The 23719-nt window shown below is 37.2% G+C and overlaps 1 protein-coding gene across 42 annotated transcripts in view; it reads right to left on the reverse strand.

Annotated features, from left to right (window-relative positions):
• The window catches only part of Rims2 (regulating synaptic membrane exocytosis 2), a 522675-nt gene that overhangs the window by 276199 nt on the left and 222757 nt on the right, over window positions 1–23719 (reverse strand). For 41 of the 42 annotated variants that reach the window (XM_060389550.1, XM_060389547.1, XM_060389526.1 and 38 more), the window contains one exon: window positions 810–1732. In XM_060389550.1, the coding sequence (XP_060245533.1) occupies window positions 810–1732 (923 nt within the window). Of the gene's footprint in view, window positions 1–809; window positions 1781–23719 lie in introns of all 42 variants that reach the window. The other variant, XM_060389567.1, reaches the window with a different exon arrangement.

Genomic DNA, 23719 nt, shown 5'->3' on the forward strand with positions numbered 1-23719 from the left:
AAGGTGCTTTGAAATAAAAAGTTCAAGCATATGACAACAGCAGAAAAAATGTTAAGAAACTTTTTGGAAAGCAATTCTAAAATATTAAAGTTTTAAAACTCCAAAATCTAAACACACACACATATATACACAATCAGAGAAGTAGGCAAAAAATTATTAAGTAAGCATTTAGAAGAAACTTCTACACTTCAAACAAGTAAATATTTACCTCGTGATATTCTTATGATAGAACAACAGTGCAGCCACTGAAATTTCTAAAGAATACTAAATGAATTGAAAATAGGCTTATAATTACAGCATTTGAAAAAAGGATACAAAGTTATTTTACAATGTCTACTAAATTTATAAATCTGAAACGTCTACATTCAGAGAAAAGGGTTGAATCCTAAGTATAACAGCAATTTGGTTTGTTTTTGTTTTAAGAAAGGTGGTATTTCATGCTTTAAAATACCTGAACAATGTTTCAAATGTTGTATTGTAAACCCATTCCTACTTTTATAAAGAAATGCAAAAAAATGTTCTATTTAAAACTGGAACTATGAGTTATGTGTAAATATACGGTGCCATCTAATGATGCAAGGAAACTTAAGGAACAAAGCAAGAAAGCATTTTTAAAACAAGGCTTTTTTACCCACAGATAACAAGAGGCACTCGGTTTTTATACTATAGAGTCTTTCTCACATGGCCAAACACCTTTAAAATACGTGAAATACAAGGAGAAGTAGCCACCGAATGCTGACCAAGAAGTCCACGAAAGCAAGAAAGCCCGTGCGTGGCCGACGGGTGAAATGTGTGCCAGGAGAGCTTACCTTTCTCACTCACACTCTCGCTTTCAATCTCAACGTCATCACAGCTTGTGTATTCGGGGGTGGACGCCAGCTCCTCCTCTGAGCTGCTCAGTGAAACCTGGCGCATTTTACCTCCTTTCTTTGATTTATGAGGCCTCGGTGGAGGCGGCCTCACTGACTCTGACTGGTCCGAGCTCAAAGAATCATTCCTTAACATTGTCTCCATTTTTTCTCGCTTGGTTTTCCTCCCAGCAGAGCTGGGGTCTAAGTGGTGCTGCTTCCGTAGAGAGTCGGCTCGCCTCATGTCTCTATCCACCGGGATGGGGCTCCTCCGGGGGGTGGGAGGACTATGATTTGTGGTCCTTTGAGAATATGAACTTGGTCCCTGAGCCTCTCGAGTTCTTTCCATGGAGTAAGAGCGTTGGTTTTCCATTGCGGCTCTCCGTTCAGAGATAGATCTCTGCCTTGATGGTCTATCCATCCGCAGCAGAGAAATCCTGGAATCTTCTAGCTCAGCATTTGCCAAAGAAACATCGCTGTGCCTTCTCTCGTGTCGCGCTCGGGACACTTCTGCGTGGATCCGCATTTGTTCTTCATAGGGTTGTGGCTTTACTGGGTACCGGGCCAAGTTTGGATCACTTCTGTAGCGTGCCTGGTACTCCTCCTCTCTCCTTTGCCTCTCATATTCATCTCTGCTCTCCACATCCTCGTCATCTGCAACATACTCTTTGGAATGTCGATGGCCTCTCCTGTTAGAATCCCTGTAACTTAAATGATCAGGCTCTTCATAAAACTGAGGTTCACGTTGAGGTCGTCTATCAGCATAGTCTGATGGAGATCGAGGCATTGTGCTATCTGAAGGAACATACTGTGAATATTCCTCTCTGTCTTCACTTTGGTCGTATCTTCGATTTTGATCCCTGGACACTGATGGACTTCTTTTTCTAGAACCAAAGAATAACACTATGAGAAGACATTTAAAAATTTTTAGACTTTACTGATTCACTGCCAGGTAGATGCATAAATTCATGTAGATTTTTTGGTCTCTCCTCCTGTGAAAGATATAGCTTATACTATATAATTGTAATATAGTATAAATAGCTTATACTATATAAAAATACTATAATATTATAATATTAACCTATACAACACCATGGGTGTATGTGTGCCTGTATGTGCACACATGTGTCATGCAAGCACATGTTGTATACCATTAAATTTACTTTTGGCATTATTTTTATACAAATGATTAAAAAGAAAAAAACTCCATTACAGTAAGAGTGTATCATGAAAATTACAGTGTAGTTACCGAATCTGAAATTTTTAATTGTGGTTATGCACCTAATCTCAGCAAGTCTGTATTTTCAAATAAGAGGTATAGATTATACACCCTGATTCAGATTATTTTAATAAAGATATATTGGGTAAGTACTAATGTTGCACACTGAATTATAGATGAGAAGCACATAAATGAGTGAAAAACTATTGCCCCTGATCTTAAGAACCTGAATGATCCTAAAATCCTCTTCCAGTTTCTCAGGAACCAGGGAACTACAATCTTATAACAGTGATACCAAAGCCTCATCACATTAATTTGCTTAAATAAAGCTTAAAGTATTAAGGATTTCCAGTAGAATATTTAGAATCATGCAGTACAGAAGTATTGAGAAAGACAATTTATTCTTACCTCAAGGTAAAAACATGAACGTTTTGAAACTAAGTATAAAGTAAATACAGTGAGTCTTAACAGAGAAATCTAACTATAAGCAACAAATAAAAAAAAATGACCTCCAATTACAGAATTCAGTTCCAAAGGAAAGATCATTAATATAGAGTCCCTGGCTAAAACTGTTTTTTTTTTTAATAATCATTCTACAGGAAACTTAAATTCAATACTGAAGCAATCATTTGTTGTAAAGATTATGAAATATGACTGAAGCATCTGTATCAGAGTACACATGATAATTTCTATTGGACTACGTAAAAATAGGATAGTGATTGAAAACTCAAATTGGGAGGGCTATTGCCCTTGATATTTAAAATAAAATTGAAAGTATAGTACACTAAAGTATATTAAAACTCTATCAGAGCCAGGTAAGAATCTTGAAAATAAATTATCTACTATCTACTATGTTAATCTAACATATTAAAAATATTGTGACAAGAAGACCCCTACAAAGTACATAATGAATTATCTCATATATACTACCTTTTAAATTTCGAAACTTGTATGTTCTTAAATCCTACTGTATTTTCAGGAACTAAGGAAATTCCATTAAAATTCAAGTATGTCTAATGTGTATATTGATATCCAGCCTGTATAATGTTTTATAAAATGAGCCTTAGTATTTGTTATTCTAAGGGAAAAATGATAACCAAAATAAACAATAATATATCAATTTTTCTAAGAGAATAATAAAGCATTTAACAACATTCAACCCTGAAGTCATAATTCAAAGCAATTTATCTAGAAGGTTCTGGGATAATGATTCAAAGATTCTGGGTAATTAAAAAACACAAGCCAAAAATACACATTTTTCTAATAAAATATATATGATACTATATAGTACCTTAAATTTTTCTCTTATGCATTCTATATATTCCTATTTCCTGATATATCAGCATTACTTAGATTCCATGTATGTGTGTGTGTGTGTGTGTGTATATATATATATCGCACATATATATGCCTACTTCTCACTATTAAACCAAATTGTCCAGAATTCTTTTTTTTCTTTGAGCATATTATGGTCAAAGAATAGGATTCTTAATAGGATTCATTAATACAAAGTCACTTTTGAAATATCCTAAATCCTAACTTAACAAGTAGCTTTTCTGTCACTGCTTAGGAGGTCTTTTTCTAAACATTCTGCTTGTATAAAGCACCAAAGTGGTCTACTCTAAATGCTTATCTGACTGTGCATAATGATTGGAGTAGGAAAACCTACAAACTACTTAAAACTTCATTTCTGCAAAAGGATGATTAATGAGAAAATGGCAAAAAACATAACTTTTTTCAAATTTGTTATACTTCTAATATTTCAGATGCAGTTTCTGTTTATATATTGCTTATTAATTCTTCTTGCTTTTATTGTTATTTCCAATGGCCATCTTAAATAGTTTGTGTTAATGATAGCGCCAATGATACTGAACATATTTACCAATTATCCATCAAATCTCTTAAAATACAGCAACAGAATTTGAAAACTTTTGTAAGGACAAGGACAGAACACATGAAAAGATAAGCCTTAATATTTGTATATTTTTAACTATTACCTAACAATATATGAAACTTTAAGAATTCCAATGATGCTGAAAGTCACTATAAATTTGAATTTTATATTACAACTAGCATTAGCTATTTATTCCAACTAAAATTCCTTATTGGTAAAGATCATTTTAAAAACAACTATTTTATAAATAAAATATATTGAACCACATTAAAATAAACCAGAAAAAAACACCATCTTTTTACATTTAATAACTGTCATTTTAAAAATGTAAGACTATATAGATGACATTCAAAGATTCAAAAATCTGCATATTTCCATATTTTTAATGCTTTGTAAAACATGGATATTGCAACACTGAATGAAAAGAATACTTCATGAACAGTTATATAATGCTAACTATATAGTTTAGATATAATTTCCCAATCAAAGTCAAAATTCAAAGTTTTTAAACTATAATACATTGAAAATTTAACCAAAGTATATGATCATGTGAAACATGCAATAGACACATACCATGCCTATCGTTCCCTTTTAAAAAGCTTAACAAAGCAATTTATACTTATAAAAAGCATGAAAATTTTACAAATAACAATATTCAACGTTTTTATTTTTACCTTTGTTCAAGCAACGGACATCTGTCGAGCATGAAGCATCACGCTGATGAAAATACATCAACATTATGCCAGGCAGTGCTTTCTCTTAATCCTTCTAACCCTAGCAAAATCATAGGAGCCATCCTTAATCAGATGATCTGAAAGACTGTCTTTGCCTGCAATCGTTTGATTACAAAACTCAACTGCTGAAAGTTACACATAAAAGAGCACTCATTCAAGGAGGAAGCCATCCAATATGATAGTGATGGGCCTGTTAAGGAAAGTTTATTTTTAATACTGTTACTATGTGGCTGTATATAGCTCCGGGTCAAGTAAGAATGTACTCGAAGGAGGATTATAGTACTTAGCTGATTAGGGCCTCACAATACTGAACCAAACACAATCCGGATCCAAAGCATTTCTGGACACTAAACTTAAAACGGCCAGCTTTATAAACCACTTTCCCTACATAACCATACTTTCCCCTACACTTTTTAAAATGACAGAATTCAATATTATTATAATTGATTAATAAGTCTGCTTTTCAGCTTTTGTCATTCCATGACTTCTCAAGATTTAAGTAAGTTAAAAAAAAAGACCCAAAATGACAGTTTCCTCCCACAAAATTTTGTTCCATGAACTAAAAACTTGGTTAAACACTGAGTATAAATCCAATTTTTGCTCATTAAATTTATATTTTAAACATCTCCATCTCATTGCCTAAAATCTGTTACCCAAAAAAATAAAGGCAAAGTCAATAGTTTCCTTACAATCAAAACCCAATTATCTAGGGGCTGGAGAGATGGCTCAAAGGTTGAGAACACTGGCTGCTCTTCCAGAGGTCCTGAGTTCAATTCCCAGCAGCCACATGGTGGCTCACAATCATCTATAATGAGATCTGGTGCCCTCTTCTGGCATGCAGGTGTACATGCAAACACAACATGGTATACACAATAAATACTAAATCTTAAAACAAAACATTCTCTGCTTTAAAAAAAATTATCTAAAAGTTAATATTTATACTTTTGAAAACCTGTATCTAAATCATTTCAAATAACATTAAAAGAATTAGCTCTCAACTAACAGCATGTTCCTTCTCACAGAGAAAACTGCACACACCTATGTGTTCCTTCTTGGCTATCCCTATCAATCGCTCATTGCTTTCAGTTATGATTAGTCAGCCCCACTGCTCACTTATAAAAAGTATTCTCTTGAAGACAGATACTTTTTCCTTAACACCTTAAGATCAGAATAATTGTACAAATTGGACTCTTGCAGATTTTCTTCACACAGATAAAAGTCATCTTGTACAGAAGAATATTAATCCAGCAACACGGTTGCTCTGGTAAGGGATCACATCCTAGTACACACCTTTAATCCTCACAATGAAATCTAATTGAGGGGCAGACAAACTGACAAATCTAAGGAAGATTTGGCAGAATGAGTCAGAGATAGGACATCCCCCCGTCAGGAGAGAGAAGCTACTTAAGAACAGTGCACGAGAGAGTAGAGAGTTCACGGAGACAATTCGGTTTGGGAATACAGTACAGCACACTACAGTGCGGTGACCACAACTGAGCTGGCGCAGTCCAGTCCCTGGAGCTCAGAGGCAGCTTTTCCAAACACAACACTTCAGTGAGCAGTGCAAAGGGGCCAGCTTGAATCAGGCAGCTTGGAGAGGGGTTTTAAACAGCTGAGTTGACTTGACCGTGAGCCAGCCAGAGTCCTCTCCCTCTCCTCTCCCTCTCCTCTCCCTCTCCTCTCCCTCTCCTCTCCCTCTCCTCTCCTAATCAAACCTGGCTGGAACAAGAGAGAGCATGCTGTCTATGAGCAAGCAGCTCTTTCCTAATAGGAAGAGGTAAGTATAAGAAATCACCACTTATGCCCACTTCTTTGTCCCCAAAGTCAGGGTAGACAAAGAATGGAGCAAGCTAGCAGCATTCTTCTAGTGAAGTGCCTTTTATCATCTAACAGGAAACATGATTATGGTAGGTTCCCTACCACAAAGGCCTACAGCAGCAAACAAATGCAGAAAGTTGGAAGCTGAGGAGATGGCTCCGCGGTTCAGAGCATTGGCTATTCCTCCAGAGATCCCAGATCCCATGGCAGCTCATACCTGTCTGTAACTCCAGTTCCAAGGCTTCTGACACTCTCACACAGAGATACAAGAGGGCAAAATGCTAATAATGTAAACTAAACTACAATAAACAAACAAACGATGAGAAGCAGGAAGTCATATCACCTCTCTTCCAAGTTCAAGCAACACAGTCCAACTTGGACAGAGATCCTTCCTGCTTAGGGAGGAAAGAAGAAGTTAGCTACTGAAAAGCCTCTGTAAAGAAAAAGACACTATCAACAGAACAAAACAACAGCCTACAGACTGGGAAAAGATTTTCACCAATCCTACATCTGACAGAGGGCTAATATTGAGAACATATAAAGAATTCAAGAAGTTAAACACCAACAAACCAAGTAAACCAATTTAAAAATGGGATACAGAGCTAAATAGACAAGTTTCAACAGAGGAACATGGAAATGCTCAGTGTCCTTAGTCATCAGGGAAATGAAAATCAAAATGACCCTGAGATTTGACCTTACACCCAGCAGAATGGCTAAGATCAAAAACTCAAAGGATGACACATGCTAGAGAAGTTCTGGAGAAAGGGAAACCATCCTCCATTGCTAGTGGGAATGTAAACTTGTACAACCACTTCGGAAATCAATCTGGTACTTTCTCAGAAAATTAGGAACAATGCTACCTCAAGATCCAGCTATATCACTCCTGGGCATTTATTCTAAAGATGCTCAACCATACAATAAAGACATTTGCTCAACTATGTTCAAAGCAGCTTTATTCATAATAGCCAGAATTTGGAACCAACCTAGATGTCCCCCAACTGAAGAATGGATACAGGAGTTGTGGTACATTTACACAATGGAATACAACTCAGCAATTAAAAACAAGGAATACATGAAATTTGCAGGCAAATGGATGGAACTAGGAAAGATCATCCTGAGTGAGGTATCCCAGAAGCAGAAAGACACATATGGTATTACTCACTTATAAGTGGATATAAGACATATAATATTGGATAAACATATTAAAATCTAGTCCTAAAGAAGCTAAACAACAAGGAGGGCTCTAAGGAAGAGGTTCAGTCCTCATTCAGAAAGGTAAACTAGACATCAGAAGTAGAAAACAGGGAACAAGACAGGAGCCTTCCATAGGAGGCCTGTGAAAGACTCTACCCAACAGGGTATCGAAGCAGATGCTGAGGCTCACAGCTAAACTTTGGGCAGAGTGCAGGGAAATCTTATGGAAAAAGGGAGAGATAGAAAGACTGGAGGGGATAGATGCTCCACAAGGAGACCAACAGAGCCAAAAAATCTGGCTCAGGGGTCTTTGCAGAGACCGATACTCCAACAAAGGACCATACATGGAAAGGACCTAGACTCTCTGCTCAGATGAAGCCCCTCAGTCCCCATGTGGTTTCCTTAGTAAGGAGAGGGGCTCTCTCTGTCATGGACTCAGTGGCCAGCTCTTTGAACATCTCCCCCCTGGAGAGGTGGCCTAAGTAGGCCAGAGAAAGAGGATCCAGCCAGTCCTGATGAGATCTGATAGGCTAGAGTCAAATAGTAGGGGGAGGAGGCGCTCCCCTATCAGCGGACTAGGGGAGGGGAATGGGGGGAGAAGAAGAACTGAGGGTGGGACCAGGAGATGAGGAAGGGGCCACAGCTGGAATACAAATTGAATAAATTGGAATAAATAATAATAATAAAGAAAAAAATTAAAAGTCTTCCAGAATTCCTCAAATACTTTACATGTTTATCCTATAGGCAAGTTAGCAGGTAGCATACAGCTGTCTGACTAAAGCAAGAAGGAAAAACAAGGGTAGGGCAAGAAAGAAAACTGCCTTATTCCAAAGAGGCAAATAAGTAAGACACTGCAACCTCTAACGGCAGACAGAAGAGGAGACTAGAATGAAAGCACTTTGGTCAAGTATATAGAACATGATACAAACAAGATAAAAGAAAACAAACAAATGGACGCTGTACATTTTCCTTAAGGAACAAATTGAATAAGATTTGAAATACATGAAAAGAAAAAGTATTGTAGAAAAAAATGTATGTACTGTATCCCATAAATAACAACTATATTTGACAAGCAAGTTATCACTTAGAAGTCAGTCGTGTTTCTTCATTGCTAAGAGTTGTCAACACGAGCACTGTCACTTTAGAAGAGTGTAAGTCGGTATTAGGTCTTACAGACAATAAAGAACATTGTGGATTGCTGTAATAATGGTGGTAACAAGGAGAGCGGCTTAGCCAAACTGAACGACTGACTAGGTAACAAAGAGACACTGTGTGTAAAGAATATACACATATACGCATATTACTTATATATGCATATATGCATGTGTATATGTTATATATGTGTATGTGTATCTGTGCATTTATATATCACTGTGGGTAAAGACATACATATATAGATAACTGCGGTAAAAATATGTATGCATATATACACACACACACACACACACTAATCTCTGTGGCAAAAATAATTTGTAGTGCCCCATGTGGATTAGGTCCTGGAACCCTGACTAGGGGTATTAAAAAAATGAGGAAAAGACAGATACATATTCAGTGAACGGGATCTGGTGGGGTTCTCTCACCATTCCCACAACAACCCAGAACTCTAACCTCCAGGAGAGGGGTTAGCTAGTCTCAGTAGGAGGGCTCTGTAGGGAAGCAGTCGCAGGCCACACAGAAGGAGGAAGCTGAAGTTGCTAGTCTTTGTACACACTGACCAGCTGTGCATAAACACTCATACTCAAAAGAGTTCCAAGAGATAACTTTGTCATTTCTTCTGAGCATGCTCCATATGCGTGATGACTTTGCCAATTGTCCCAATGGTTGGAGGCTCTGGGAGTCCTCAACAGGGCCATTGCCATATGTGTATTCACTCAGGATTCACTTTGGGAATCCTAAGCTTCCTACAGTAACTCTCCAAGAAAATTGTCTCCCAAGTAAGAGGCTACAAACATCTAACAGTTGCGCTACTTACATGTGTGTAGAAAGGCTGGAGAATAGGGTCTTCTGCTTTTTCTTAGCTCAGCACTACCTCCCCACCAACCCCTCAAAGGAGAGAACTTTCCAGAGATTTCATAAAATTAATAAGCCCAAAATTGTTAGAAATATAACTGTCTTAAAACTTTATATATAGAGATATAGATATAAATATAGATATATATTCAACTGATAAAAATAAACAACACTTAAAAAGACAAGTGCTACATGTTTTCTCTCATATGAAAAAACGAGAAGTGTTTGCCTGTGTGTGTGTTATAAAACTAGAAAGAGGCCATGAGGAAAAAGGGATCTAAATATAATTTTGAAGCTGTTTTCTAAATACTAATCTATAAAGACATAATACATATTAACAAATATTTTAAAACACTTAACATTAATGACAAAAACAGAAACAGTTGAGAAAACACACAAAAGAATCACAAATCACCAGTGTCATGCCAATGGGGAAACAGCTCAGTAAAGGGCTTGCTGCATAAACATAAGAACCTGAGGGGATCTGTAACACCAACCGAAAGCCAGGCTTGACGGTGCACACCTGGAACCACAGCTCTGGTGGGTCAGAGAAAGGAGGACCCTGGGAGCTTGCTCGCCAACAAGTACAGCCAATGATGGAGTGAGCCTCAAAAATCAAAGGTGGCTGAGGAAGACATCCTACATCAACTCCTGAGCCACACACACACAACAAAAATAAAGAAGAAACTAGCGTAGCGTAAAGTTGAGAGGCACTAGTTACCACCCTCAGAACCTCCACTGACTACAGCATACACTTGTATGCAGAAACTTATTACTGATTTCTTCTCCAGACTGTGATAAGTACTAAATTTTCCTGAAAAACATCTTAAGTGCCAGTCTATATACTCATTTTTACCAAACTTTTAAGAAGAGAATTTAAATAGTTGGTAGGGAAAAAAAACTGAAGTTTAATGATATTAAGTATCTCCACTTATATATTAATATCTAAAAAAAAACTTTTTGAGGAAAAGCTTTTGGAGAAAAATTAGACTGTCTATGTAATAAAACGAGTTAAAGATGGCAAATCAAATAATTAAAGTAATCAGCACTAGATGTATGCCACATTAGCCATAAGGCGAATCAGTACCTTGTTTCTCTTTAGGCACATCTAAGCAAACTGCCACGACTCCAGCTCCCCTACCCTCCTTTCTCTCTTCTTCTCATGCCATGTGGACCTATTTTTAACAAAATACTCAGTTGCAAGTGAATACCAATTTAGTAAAGCAGATATGACATGTCCTTCTGTTTTATAATACCCATACAAAGTTTCCTGTTTAACATATTACTATGTTAAAAATTGTATGTAAATGTATCTTGTAATTGCACGTTTTAGTTATAAATATAACACTTTCTGATTCTATTTTCAAAACTGAAGAAGCACATTTTAAATGAATTGCTAAAATTAGCTGCGGGAATCTTCCTTGCCCATTGATCTTGTGCCCACAGCATACTTCTCCTGCTGTTGCTGACTGTGTCATTCTGTGCTAATTCCTCTTAGAGAAAACAGGGCTCAGCCTTGCTGGAATTCACAGCCACCATCCTACTGTTCAAGTCACTTCTTTCTAAAATAACATTTAGGGGGCAAATAAGGTCCTAGTATCTACCTTGTCTTAAATACATACTGAAATATACCTTTATAAATATAATCTGGTCACAGCTATCAGTGATAAAACACTGAAACCAATTATTTATAGAACATAAAAAAATTACTTAGGAACACATTTGAAAGTCCTTAGTTTGAACCACATAAAAACAACTCCACAGCATTATCATAATTTTAATCTTACCAACATTATAAATATGTCAATTATCAAAATTGAGTAACTTTATAATGACTGACAATTCATAAAATACATACGCCATGTTTAAATATATATTATGTTCTAATAGAAATTCATAGCCATTTTAAAGGCAACCTCTCCATCTCTAACAAAATACCAAGAAGAAAACTACTTTTTAGCTGTGTATTTGGCTGTAAGAAGGCACTTCCCACTTCTGCACTGCTCTTCTACTTTTCTGCACAATGAAGAAAACCTTACGGAATATCACGAGTTGTTCTATGAGCACCTTTCCCATTATACCTAATGTAAAAATATACAGCTGAAAGTGGAAGGAAGAGCATTAAAACTACATTTCCAGAATCTAGGGTTTTCCTTAACATTAGCCTCAAAGACAACATAGTTAATTTAGAAAAAAAAAATTTTTTTAATTTACTCTATCCTCAATTAGTTGTCCTCCTCAGTAGTAGAGACCACATCAAGAAGAAGATATATAGATATAACTATAGCTACAGATGATCCTAAGTATACTTTCAGATAAAGATAATCATACGCATCAGCAGACACAGTACATTTCAATCACTCAAATTACAAATATATGACTTACCTACGAAACTCCAAACCTATTTATTAAGCCTGTTCCCTAAATCATTAGGGAAAAAATAAAACTGTAAAGTAGAAGCAGAAAGGCATTGTCGTGGGGGAAAAAAAGTCGTAATTACAAAAGATAAGATAGAAACTAGGATGCTCCCAGTCTCTCAGTCCTTTACCAAAACCCAGAGGACATGATGCTTGGCATTCACTACAGAATTAAACAGAGACCTGGAAGCTATCCTGGAAGATGATCCTTCCTCCAAGATAGTGTACTAACATTCTCTGAAACTAGACTCCACATGGAGCAGGGGCAGTAGGAAACCTACAGAGCTGCCAATGACTTACGGTCAGAAGTGAAACGGACAGAGGCTGCTTGACAGTTCAGATCAATACAGAGTACACGCTACACTTTGAAACTACCTGTTTCATAAAAATATTTTAACAAGAGTAGAATATCATTTCATTCAATTTCCTAAAATTAAATTTAAGTAGAATCAGAAATTTTTTCCATTGTGTACTGTTGTCATAGGAAATCAAGTACATTTGAACAATAAGCATTCTATCAGAAATGTTATTTCCAACTCTAAAAAATAATTTGTGGAATTAAATGAAAGTGAGTGAAAAATGTTAATACCTTGTTAGAAAATGGCAAACTTCCCAAAATTAAAAATTTGTTTTTTCTAGTGCGGAACCCACTCAGTAAGTTTGTCTCGGTCAAGCTTCTTTAACGAAGCCTTTGCAAATACACTGAGATAAGTTTTCCTCAATTGATCACAAACTACTCAATGAGATACAGCTTTTCCTACCACTCTAGACCAACAGCTAATTCTTAACGGTAGATTAAGATTTACCAGCCTTGGGCCAGGGAAGCAGCTCAGGTAAGCAGTGTACAAGCTACACTAACCTGGAGACCTGAACTAAGTTCTCCGAGCGCGAACGGTGAGAAGAGGGCAGCCCCACAGGTCAGCTTCGTCTCCACTGTGCGTTCATGCACACACACGTGCGCCGCACACATACACTACACAAACAACAATAAATAATGTTTAAGTAGTACTGGTCTTGTTTCACTAGAATTTGCTGATAGTTAAGTATTTTTGTTCCAAAAAAAGAACATAACTTTTGTTTTTCTTATCATAGACACTAGATGCTATAGTGTACTTTCTACCCAAATAAAAAGAATGAAAATAATAATCTTCCTTCACTTGAAAGTAGAATTCCTATTCCCACCTTAGATAACAATACAGAGCCAATGACCATCAAACATGGCAATATCAAATACTAAAACTCTTGACTCAAAAGGGGAAACGCTGTCTTTTACTAGATTAAGATTCAACTTTACAAACACATGTATGTCTTCCCACACACACTTAGCCAGGTTCTCAGAGCTAAGCTTTACCTGAGACCAAATGTTTCCTAGGCTCTTCTCCCTTTCCTACCCTCTCACCATGTCCTACAATTACTAAAATTGTCAACTTGACAAAAATCTAGACTCCCCTCGGTGACAAGTGTCTGTGCATGTCTCTGAGGGATTACTCAGGTTAGGTAATTAAAGTGAGAAAACTCACACTAGCCCCTAAAACAACAAACAACAACCTCCTAGGAGGGGAACAAGAACTGCACTTGCTGCCCACAACTCTTACCTCCTCACAAGAGATGCAGTTATCAGCTGCCCCAGGCTACTACTGCCATGACATCCCTGAAGCCAAAATAAACCCCGTCGTCTTTAAGTTGCTTTTCTCAGATTATTTTATCACACAGTAACAGAGAAAGTAATGAACTCAGATCTCTAATGGTTTTTCTCAAAGAACATTCCTTCAATGACCCATGTTCTATGGAGAAGAACACGCATTGCATCACTCATTATTTCCCTCCTCTGAGGGTTATATGTCAAATCAGAATTACAAAGATTGGAACTGGATGGCAGCTGCTAAATGCCAAGTAGATACATTGAAAATTTTTAAATGATAAACTTAGAAGAATCTATCACCAATAAAGTACAAAGTATAAGAGTCAAAGGCCCCTGCACGGTACCAAAGCAGACACTGAGACTTATAGCCAAACTTTGTGCAGAGTACAGGTAATCTTATGAAAGAAGTAAGGAATAGTAAGACCTGGAGGGGACTGGAGCTCCACAAAGAGCAACAGAACCAAAAAATCTGGGCACAGGGGTCTTTTCTGAGACTGATACTCCAACCAAGGACCATTCCTGGAGATAACCTAGAACTCCTGCACAGATGTAACCCATGTCCCAGTGGGTTCCATAGTGATGGGAACAGGGACTGTCTCTGACAGGAACTGATTGGCCTGCTCTTGAATCACCTCCCCCTGAGGGGGAAAGCAGCCTTACCAGATCACAGAGGAAGACATTGTAGCCAGTCCTGATGAGACCTGATAGGCTAGGGTCAGAGGGAAGGAGAGGAGGACCTCCCCTATCAGTGGACTGGGGGAGGGAGGATGGAATTGGGAGGGGAGGAGGGAGATAGTTACTTACAGGGGGATAAAGTGAATAAACTGTAATTAAAAAAAAAAAGTGAAAGGGCTCCCTGACCCTGATTATAGGGGCCCTTCCTTCAACTCAGAGGGGAAACAAAGCTGAAGACCAATCAGACTTTAATTAAATAGATGAAAAAAATCAAATAAAAATTTATAGATAAGGCAAACCTATACAAAACTAGTGTCCTAGAAGAGCCATATCAGAACATCACATTTGTACTGGAAGTACCTGACACAGAGATGACTCTCCTGGATCTAGAAGTGAAGGCTACTGCTCCCAGTGAAGAATGGAAGACCTTCTTAATTAAAACTGTACAGAACCTTCAAATAAGGCAGATGTTTTCCAAGACTGTATTGTCCACTCATAGGCCTTCTCCATGATATGAACTTATCCACCAGCAGATACTGTAGGAGTGCTGTCTCTCTGGATCCTAAATGTGCTGGGTACAGGCCAAATAATAATGTAATGGTATGATATCTAGTTTAACACTCTGGTAAGGTCTATGTGAAATGACATTAATATGCATGCAGAATAACTCCTGGAAGTAGTTGGAAACAAACAAGAATGGACTGCACTGGACAACGCAGAAGACACCATTACTGCTCTGGAAGATTGTACAGAGGGAGCAAAAGATGTAAAGTGTTTCTGTTAGAATGAGTCTGTCAGGGCAGAGAAGATGGCTCAGTGGTTAAGAGCACTACTGCTCTTCCAGAGGACTCGGGTTCAATTCCCAGAAAGAATATGGCAGCTCACAACTGCCAGTAACTGCAGTTCCAGGTGATCTGACACCCTCACACCAATGCACATAAAATACAATGAAATAAACTGGTTTTGTTTTGTTTTGTTTTTAATGGATGACTCTACTTTTAAGACTGGAAAATGCAATGGCATTATTATGTTCCCTAATTTCAGGGGACATTTCATTAACCATTATGGGACAAATACCCTAGTGAGGAGGCATTTAGCGTAACTGATGGGAGACTGAAAGCTGTGAACTCAGGCTAAGGACAAAAGATGGGATTAGAAAATAGAAACACCGCAGGACTGGTGAGTATGATATGATAAGACTTCAAAATTAGCAGAGGCTGAAGAGCTATAATTAATACCTTCAGAAGTCAGTAAGAAGGGCAGCAAAGCTGAAATAATAGAACTTGAACCCTAGATTTATATTTAAAAAATCACCAAGAAAAATATTGTATTTTGGGGACAAGAGATGATAGAGGATAGACAGCTAGATGCATAATAGTATTAGACAGACAGACAGACAGAGAATAGGATGGATAGATAGACGCAGAGATAAATACATTAAAAGGAAGATAGATGGAGGATGGATGGATAGGTGGATGACAGATACAGACTTACACAGATGGATACATGCAGAGATAAGCAGAAGAGTGAAGTCAGCCACTTCGCCTACAACCCCATGCCCAGAAGTAAAAATCTGAACCAAGTAATGTAGACAATCAGATAGCCAGAAAGAACATTTGATACCATCACAACAAGGTGATTTTCCCTCTCTGCTGAGTATTTTGAAGTATCATGATCAGTTAACTACAACCTAAAGAAAGGCGTAGGCATAGGTTATTGTGTAATTCAAATGCTGGTTTCTGTACCCACCATATCTAATTGCAATCCCCGCTCGGAGACTCTCCTGTCTCAGTACTGTGCAAACACTGCTCCTCAACTGTCCCATGGTACGTCAGCAAAGTGACCTACAGCCAGTCTCTGAGCAAGGGAGATAATAGGCTGGACTTCCGGCCAGCAGTAGAGGAGAAATTAGAAAAAGGAGGGATTCTGCCAAGGGCGGATGTCCAGGAGGGACAAAAAGTGGGAGCTGGAGCAGAGAAGCTACAAGGTGAAAGTATCTCTGGGATGCACCCTGGGAGGAAGCCAAGCTAACTCAGAGGGTTAAGAGTAGAGTAATAACTGGTCAGTTCTTGTGCTGTGAAGTTTATTATCAAATAAATATAAAAGAATCTCAATTATTTGTGTGATAGTTGGGTTAAAAGATAAACTGAGAAACAGTTTATAAAAATAACATTAGCAGAAAAAGACATATACAGACTTTTTGAGGACTGAATACTATATCAAATAGATACAAACATTCGAAGACATTAAAGAACCACAGTGTAACCAGTCTCTCCATTAGAGTAGATGCATATTTAATTAGATAATAAATGAAGTCCCAAACAAAACCAATCTGAGACTCACAGTTCAATCTGAAGATAGCTGAAACAAATCTCTTAATTCCTTCAATAACATATGGAGGTAGAAAAAAGTACTAAGTTGATCAGAACATTTTTTTCTTTTTTCTTTTCCAAAATACTATGTACTCTCTAGAGTGTAAGGCATACTAAATATACATCAAGCTTATAGCATAACCTTATAGCATAAACCTTAGAAAAAGCAATGAGAGTAACCAAAGATATATAAATTTTTGTTCTCTTAAAGAGAACAAAAATTCTGTTACTTGTTTTCTCCTACTTCCAATGTCCATCCCCTTTGTCTTTCTAGATGAGGACTGACCATCTTATCCCTGGTCCTCTTTCTTGTTTATCTTCTTTGGGTGTACATATTTTAGTATGTTTATCCTATTTTATAGGTCTAGTACCTACTTATAAGTGAGTATATACCATGTGTCTCTTTCTGCTCCTGGGATATCTCACTCAGGATGATTTTTTTCTAGATCCCACAATTTGCCTGCAAAATTCATGGTTTCCTTGTTTTTAACTGCTGAGTAGTATTCCTTTGTGTAAAAGTACCACAATTTCTTTATCCATTCCTCCGTTGATGGACATCTCGGTTGTTTCCAGGTTCTGGCTATTACGAATAAGGCTGCTACAAACATGGTTGAGCAAATGTCCTTGTTGTGTACTTGAACATCTTTTGGATATATGCCTAGGAATTGTATAGCTGGATCTTGAGGTAGCACTATTCCTAACTGTCTGAGAAAGCGTCAGATTGATTTCCATAGTGGTTGTACCAGTTTACATTCCCACCAGCAATAGAGGATGGTTCCCCTTTCTCCACAACCTCTCCTGCATGCATTGTCTCTTGAGTTTTTTATCTTAGCCATTCTGATGGGTATAAGGTGAAATCTCAGGGTCGTTTTGATTTGCATCTCCATGATGGCTAGGGACAGAAGGGGGCAGGGAGGACATGAGGGAGGGAGTGGAGGAATAGGAGGGAAAGAAGGAAAAGGCTACAGCTGGGACGCAAGTGAATGTATAAAATATTTAAAAATAAAAAAAAGAGAACAAAAATTCAAAACATGCCAAAATAATTAAGTTAATTATAGAAATCATAACCTTTCATATTATTTTATAAAATAATAAATCAAATGATTATAGCATGCTAGAATAAGATATGAAAAATTCATACATACAAAATAATAAGACAGGGTGACCCATCATTATGAAACAGTATTATAGAAAGGAAACTGCACTATTTTAGGCATAGTTTACCCTCAAGATGAAGAGATACTGATTTAATTCCTCATAGAGCTTTGAGGAAAATTACTGTGATTCAAAATTTTATGCCTAACCATACACAAACAATAGAGAAAAATACCAAATAAACACATTCTCAGAAAATATCACTGCTTCCCTTTAAAAGTACTAAAATATTTACTGTTTCAACTAAAAATAAATTATATTTTCAAAGTGAAACAATGGAATTATATTAAGGTGTTATCAAAAGCAAATTCAGAAATAGAAGCACTAAATTCTAACTAAAAGAAGAAAATATAGGTGGCTGGAGAGATGGCTCAGTGGTTAAGTGCTCTTCCAGAATTGACCCAGGTTCAATTCCCAGCACCCACATGGCAGCTCACAACTGTCTCTAACTTCAATATCTGATCGCCTCACACAGACATTCGTGCAAGTAAAACACCAATGCATATATATATATATATATTGATTTATACTTGATTAACAATTAAATGATACATGATCTGAACTGTGTCCACACAATTGTATGGTGAAGCCTTAACTCCCAGTATCTAAAAATGCAACTTTGTCTGGAGATAAAGCCCGAAAAGAGGTAACTGGCTGAAACATAGCATAGGATGGGCCCTGACACAACGACTAGGACGCTAACCAGAAGACGTTCATACACACGGAGCAAGTTTACATCCACGTGTATCAGAGACCATATACAAACACAGCAGGAAGGTGGCCATCTCTCAGCGGAATAGCAAGGAAGAACTACACTGCCGAGACCATAGTCGTGGACTCAGAGCCTCCAGAGATTCTGCGCTGAGCCACCAGTTGACAATACTTCTCTATGGCAGCTTCAGTGAACTAGCAGAGATGAGTACATTCTTGAAAACACTTTTAGAACTTATGACAACCAATAAAATTAAAATTAGCACAAAATGAAGGTAATCAATGTCAATAATGGAAAGCAATTTTATGTATTTATGGTGAAAGTGTATTTCAATTAGACTTTTAGGAAAACAAATTGGCAGTTTAATATTAGAAAGTTGATATATTCTGACCTAGTGATTAGGTATCAGATAATCTTTTTAGAGTAAAATCTTGAGACTGTAAGATGACATAATAATAATCAAGATATTAACTAAAATAACGTTTAATAATAAATTATTATTTAATTATTGTTTCTTTTCAAGCTATATTCTAAGTGTGTTACATATTCTTGTTCTTTTAGGCTTAAAAATGTATTGCTGTATAATTTATTAGCTACATTTAAAATCAACAAATCCAGAAAAATTCCTTTTGATTTGTTACAATTTTCTATACATTTTATCAAGTGATACAGATATCTCTAATACCAAATCGCTGAGGAGTGTAATGTAAATAATGACAAAATACAATTTTGCTTCATACACAAGATTTTACCAATTCATACAAAGTGAAGTTACACTCTATTCCTTTAAACACCCTGATCACATATATTTGACTATTTCTATTTATTTTTGCTTCAGTTATAGTTGCATTATAATTCATTTTAGTACTGGATAAACTAAACATAAGGCATAAAGCTATTTCTTAATGCCAATCCTTTTTTTATTTTTATTTTTTATTTTTTTTAATGCCAATCCTTAAATGTCTCCAGATGTGTAATCAAGAGTAACCACAAACAGGATTCAAACAAATTTGATGGAAGCAGTTTGCGAATTTTAAACAGATGCTACGAGACTCCTCAAACATCAGAACCATCTGTAAGATCACAGAGAGAAAGATGTCTAGCTGACTGGTTAACAAGTCTCCTCTGCATTTCTATAGCTAGAGGCAGATTAGAAAGAGCTCCCTTAGGCTATGAGTATTGAAAAATCTTGTTGGTTCACTTGAATCTCACTGCTGAGAGTGGATATTTACAAGAAAAGAAAAAAGTCATCAAGTCTAAATTTTACACTGTTTAAGAATAATGATTCAAAGAGATGATTGATAAAGCAACCTTATATGTAATAGCTATTTTAAAAAGCAACAATTCAAATATGGAAATGAAGCTATGGAAATTAATTCTTTCTTGAAATAAAGTTAAATTAATCTGCTGATAGAGGTTGGGGGAGGGAGTAGTTATAGTATCTAATTCATTGGAAATAAATAAACAAAATAATTTCTAAGCATGAGCATTAAGGATCTAGAGGGGCTCGGAAAATTTAATTTCTTAGTACCAAAGACAACAGAACAGAGCCTGGCACACCTGTAATCCTGGCACTCAGGGAGGTAGAGGCAGGAGGATCCCTGTGAGTTCAAGGCCAGCCTGGTCTACAAACTTAGTCCAGGACAGCCAAGGCTACACAGAGAAACCCTGTCTCAAAAACAAAGGCAAACACAAAAACAAACAAACAAACAAACAAAACCCCAGACAACAGAACAGGAGTCTCCTCAGGCAACATTCAGCAATGAGGAGATTTAATCATGAACATGCTACAACTGTTGAAGGCATTCTCCAAAAACTACCATTCTACTGATGTGCAAAAGTTTCATGAGTAAGCTAACTAAAAAATAAAAAGTAAACTCAAAGTTTGAATGACAATATTCTATGTTGGTAAAGATCCTCCAGGAGCCACAGGTTTTTAAATGAAAGCCAAGTGGGGTAGCTCCAGGCAGTTAGGAAGAGAGACTGCAAAAGCCCTCCGCCACTTACCAGTTAGAACTGCATCATGAGGCCCTACTGCTGAAGACTCCATGTGCCTCAGGAGCACACAGAGACCAAGCTGCTACTCTGACAGATAACAGCCTCCCTGATGACTAGATCACATTCAGCCAGAGGGTGCAAGGCAGACTGCTTTGAGAGAACTGGGATAAAAACCTTATTCAGCTATGGACCCTGTGTGCCACACTACTGATTCAGGTATGCAAGAAATAGCCACTAGGGCCATAGCAGCAAGTCAGTAGTAAGGGTAACCAACAGCTTTCTAATTTGATTTTAGACCCACCTCACAGGAAGGGACCCATGTCTAAGACTGTTAGCTTGGTGACAACTCCATGTCTCCATGTAAAACTCTATGTCATAGATGATGGTGGGAAAGTCACTGCTACTGTTTTACTAAATGGATATAATGTACAAATCAAATTGCCAGCTAAATAATTATGTTTATGCCCAAAGATTAATGCTGACATAAGCTTTGATTTAAAAAAAAAAAAACTCCATATTACTGTGGGTAACGGTAACCACAGACACTCATAGGTTATGATTGACAAAACAGGGTGGAAACAGGAGATTGTTGAATGCTCACCCATAAATGGGACATCACTCATTACCTCTCTGCTATCAAGGCTCAGGGAATACCTCATAAGTAGAGAGGGGAAAGAACAAGAGGTAGAAACAGCAGTATGAAGCAGAACACTGCTACTTTGCTGATTTCACAGCACAGTGTTTACAGGCACGAGATCTGAACAAGACTGGACTTATTAACATCATCCTTCCAGGTATGGGAATGGTGAAGGGAGTTTATCCTGAGACATCACCCTTCACTAAGTATCTAGAGGCTGTTTATAGTCACTGGAAGAAGGAAAAATATTTTCTCCTTAATAGTGCCACCGGTCTGCATTCTTATAAATAATCCCCGACTCAGGATCCTATATGAAACTCTAAAAACATGCTCAGACTCACTGGGTGTGATGGTGCATGCCTGTAATCCCAGCACTCACATAGGCAGAGGCAGACAGATCTCTTTTAAGTTCAAGGCTAGCCTGGCCTACAAAGTGAGTCTAGGACAGTCAAGGCTACACAGAGAAACCCTGTCTTGAAAAACCAAAACCAAAACAAAACAAAAACACAAGGTCATTGCCCCCTCAAAGAATGAAAAATAGAAAGGAGAACAGCTAGGAAGAGTTAGGGGGTCAGCAGAAATAGGAGAACCGAAAGAAGTTAGTGGGAGAATGTGAAAATACAGATAGATAGATAGATAGATAGATAGATAGATAGATAGATAGATAGATAGATAGATCTGATAGATAGATATAATTACACATGCTAACAGAAAGGAAACTTCTGCTATGAGCAAAGTCATCTAAAACTCACTTATCCTACTGTTATGTGCTACAGTCAAATTAACAAGTATCCATCACAGCAGGAGCTCTGGTTTAGGTCATCCAAAGTTTCCATTGCATCGTCACTGTCTGAAAGCCCAGTTGGAAAACACTTTAACATCACCACCTATGTTGAACATGTGAGTGGAATATATCCCAGTAAAACTCATGGAGACATATTCAAAAATATTTATAACACTTTCATAACAGCAAAACTACAAAAACAGTTCAAATACCCATCAGTGAAAGAATGGACAAAATGTGCCATAACAGTATGAAATATATTTTTCAGCATCTGAGTGAACTACATTATAAGTGAAGTGTAAAATTAAGCAGAAAAATATCTTTTTAGAAAAAATGAGACAACTATGCTTTTCAGGGATATATAGATTGGGAACCTACATAAAAAGAAAAAGGATTATGAACTTCGGGGTCAATGTGATGAGGATGAACTGGAGAAGCTGAATGAAATGAGGTAAACAAACATGTGAATTTTATTTCTACCTCTAGTTTGAGATGGTACGTTCACAAACATTTATCACATTATTAAAAAAATTAATCTCTGAAGAGCTATGCTAGGGTGTCTTCTTGCCATAAACAACAGGAAACTACACAAAATTTCTAAAGTGAGCAGTTTAAGAACGGGACAAGACACAACATATAAGCTGGTGTTAAGAGAAACGGGGTTCCCCAGTTGTTCTCTTGTAAGAAAGAAGAAGGAAGACCCAGTAAGAAAGAAGAAGGAAGTGGAGCCAAGCAGAGAGAACAGCCTGCGAAAAGTGTAATCAAGTATGGTGAGTATTAGGTGCTAGGAGAGGAAAGTCAGTTTTCCTCCAGAGTGTAGCTCCTGATAAAGAAACCATACTTCAAGAGAAGACAACCCATCTAAGAATATTTGGACACCACAAATGGACCTTAATGATGAGACAGGGTAAATAGGAACAAAACTCATTGTATGAAACTCTCAAAGAACTCATTTTAAAAGGTTTTTTAAATCTTTCAAGGATGGAGAGATGGCTCAGGAGCACTTACTGCTCTATCAGGAGCTCAGATCTTAGTTCAAGAGACTTAAGGTGGTTGTCCTTATGTGACTGCCTGACAGATGAAACACGAACGTAGACACCAAGAGGAAGAAAATTAATCTGTAATATTAGAAAGCAATAGAGAAACAACTCTATGGCCAGTACGTTACAATCAGCAGATGAGTACTTTAACTGGAAAGAGTTTATAACAGAACTTAGTTGGAGGATAGAAAACACATCCAGGAACTGGGAAAATTTAAGGAGATTAATGGCAGTCTAAATTAAAAAGCAAACCCATCTGCCTCCCAAGTGCTAGGATTAAAGGCATGTGCCACCATGAATCCAGTTAGGTGGATCTCTTAATTAGAGGCCAGCCTGGTCTACAAAGTAGGTTCCAGGAAAGGCAGGGCTACAGAGAGAAACCCTGTCTTAAAAACAAACAAACAAACAAACAAACAAACAAAACAACTCCCCGCGCAAAAAAAAAAAAAAAATCATTCCTGTCTCCTCAGCATTCATGAAAAGACAGAATAATTCTAATGGATGGAAGACGCCAGGGAGCAGTGCCTTTCAGTCGAAGCAGGACTGATGTACCTAACCTCAGAGACTGTG

Source organism: Meriones unguiculatus, chromosome 8 (assembly GCF_030254825.1).
Source record: "Meriones unguiculatus strain TT.TT164.6M chromosome 8, Bangor_MerUng_6.1, whole genome shotgun sequence".
Lineage (NCBI taxonomy): Eukaryota > Metazoa > Chordata > Mammalia > Rodentia > Muridae > Meriones > Meriones unguiculatus.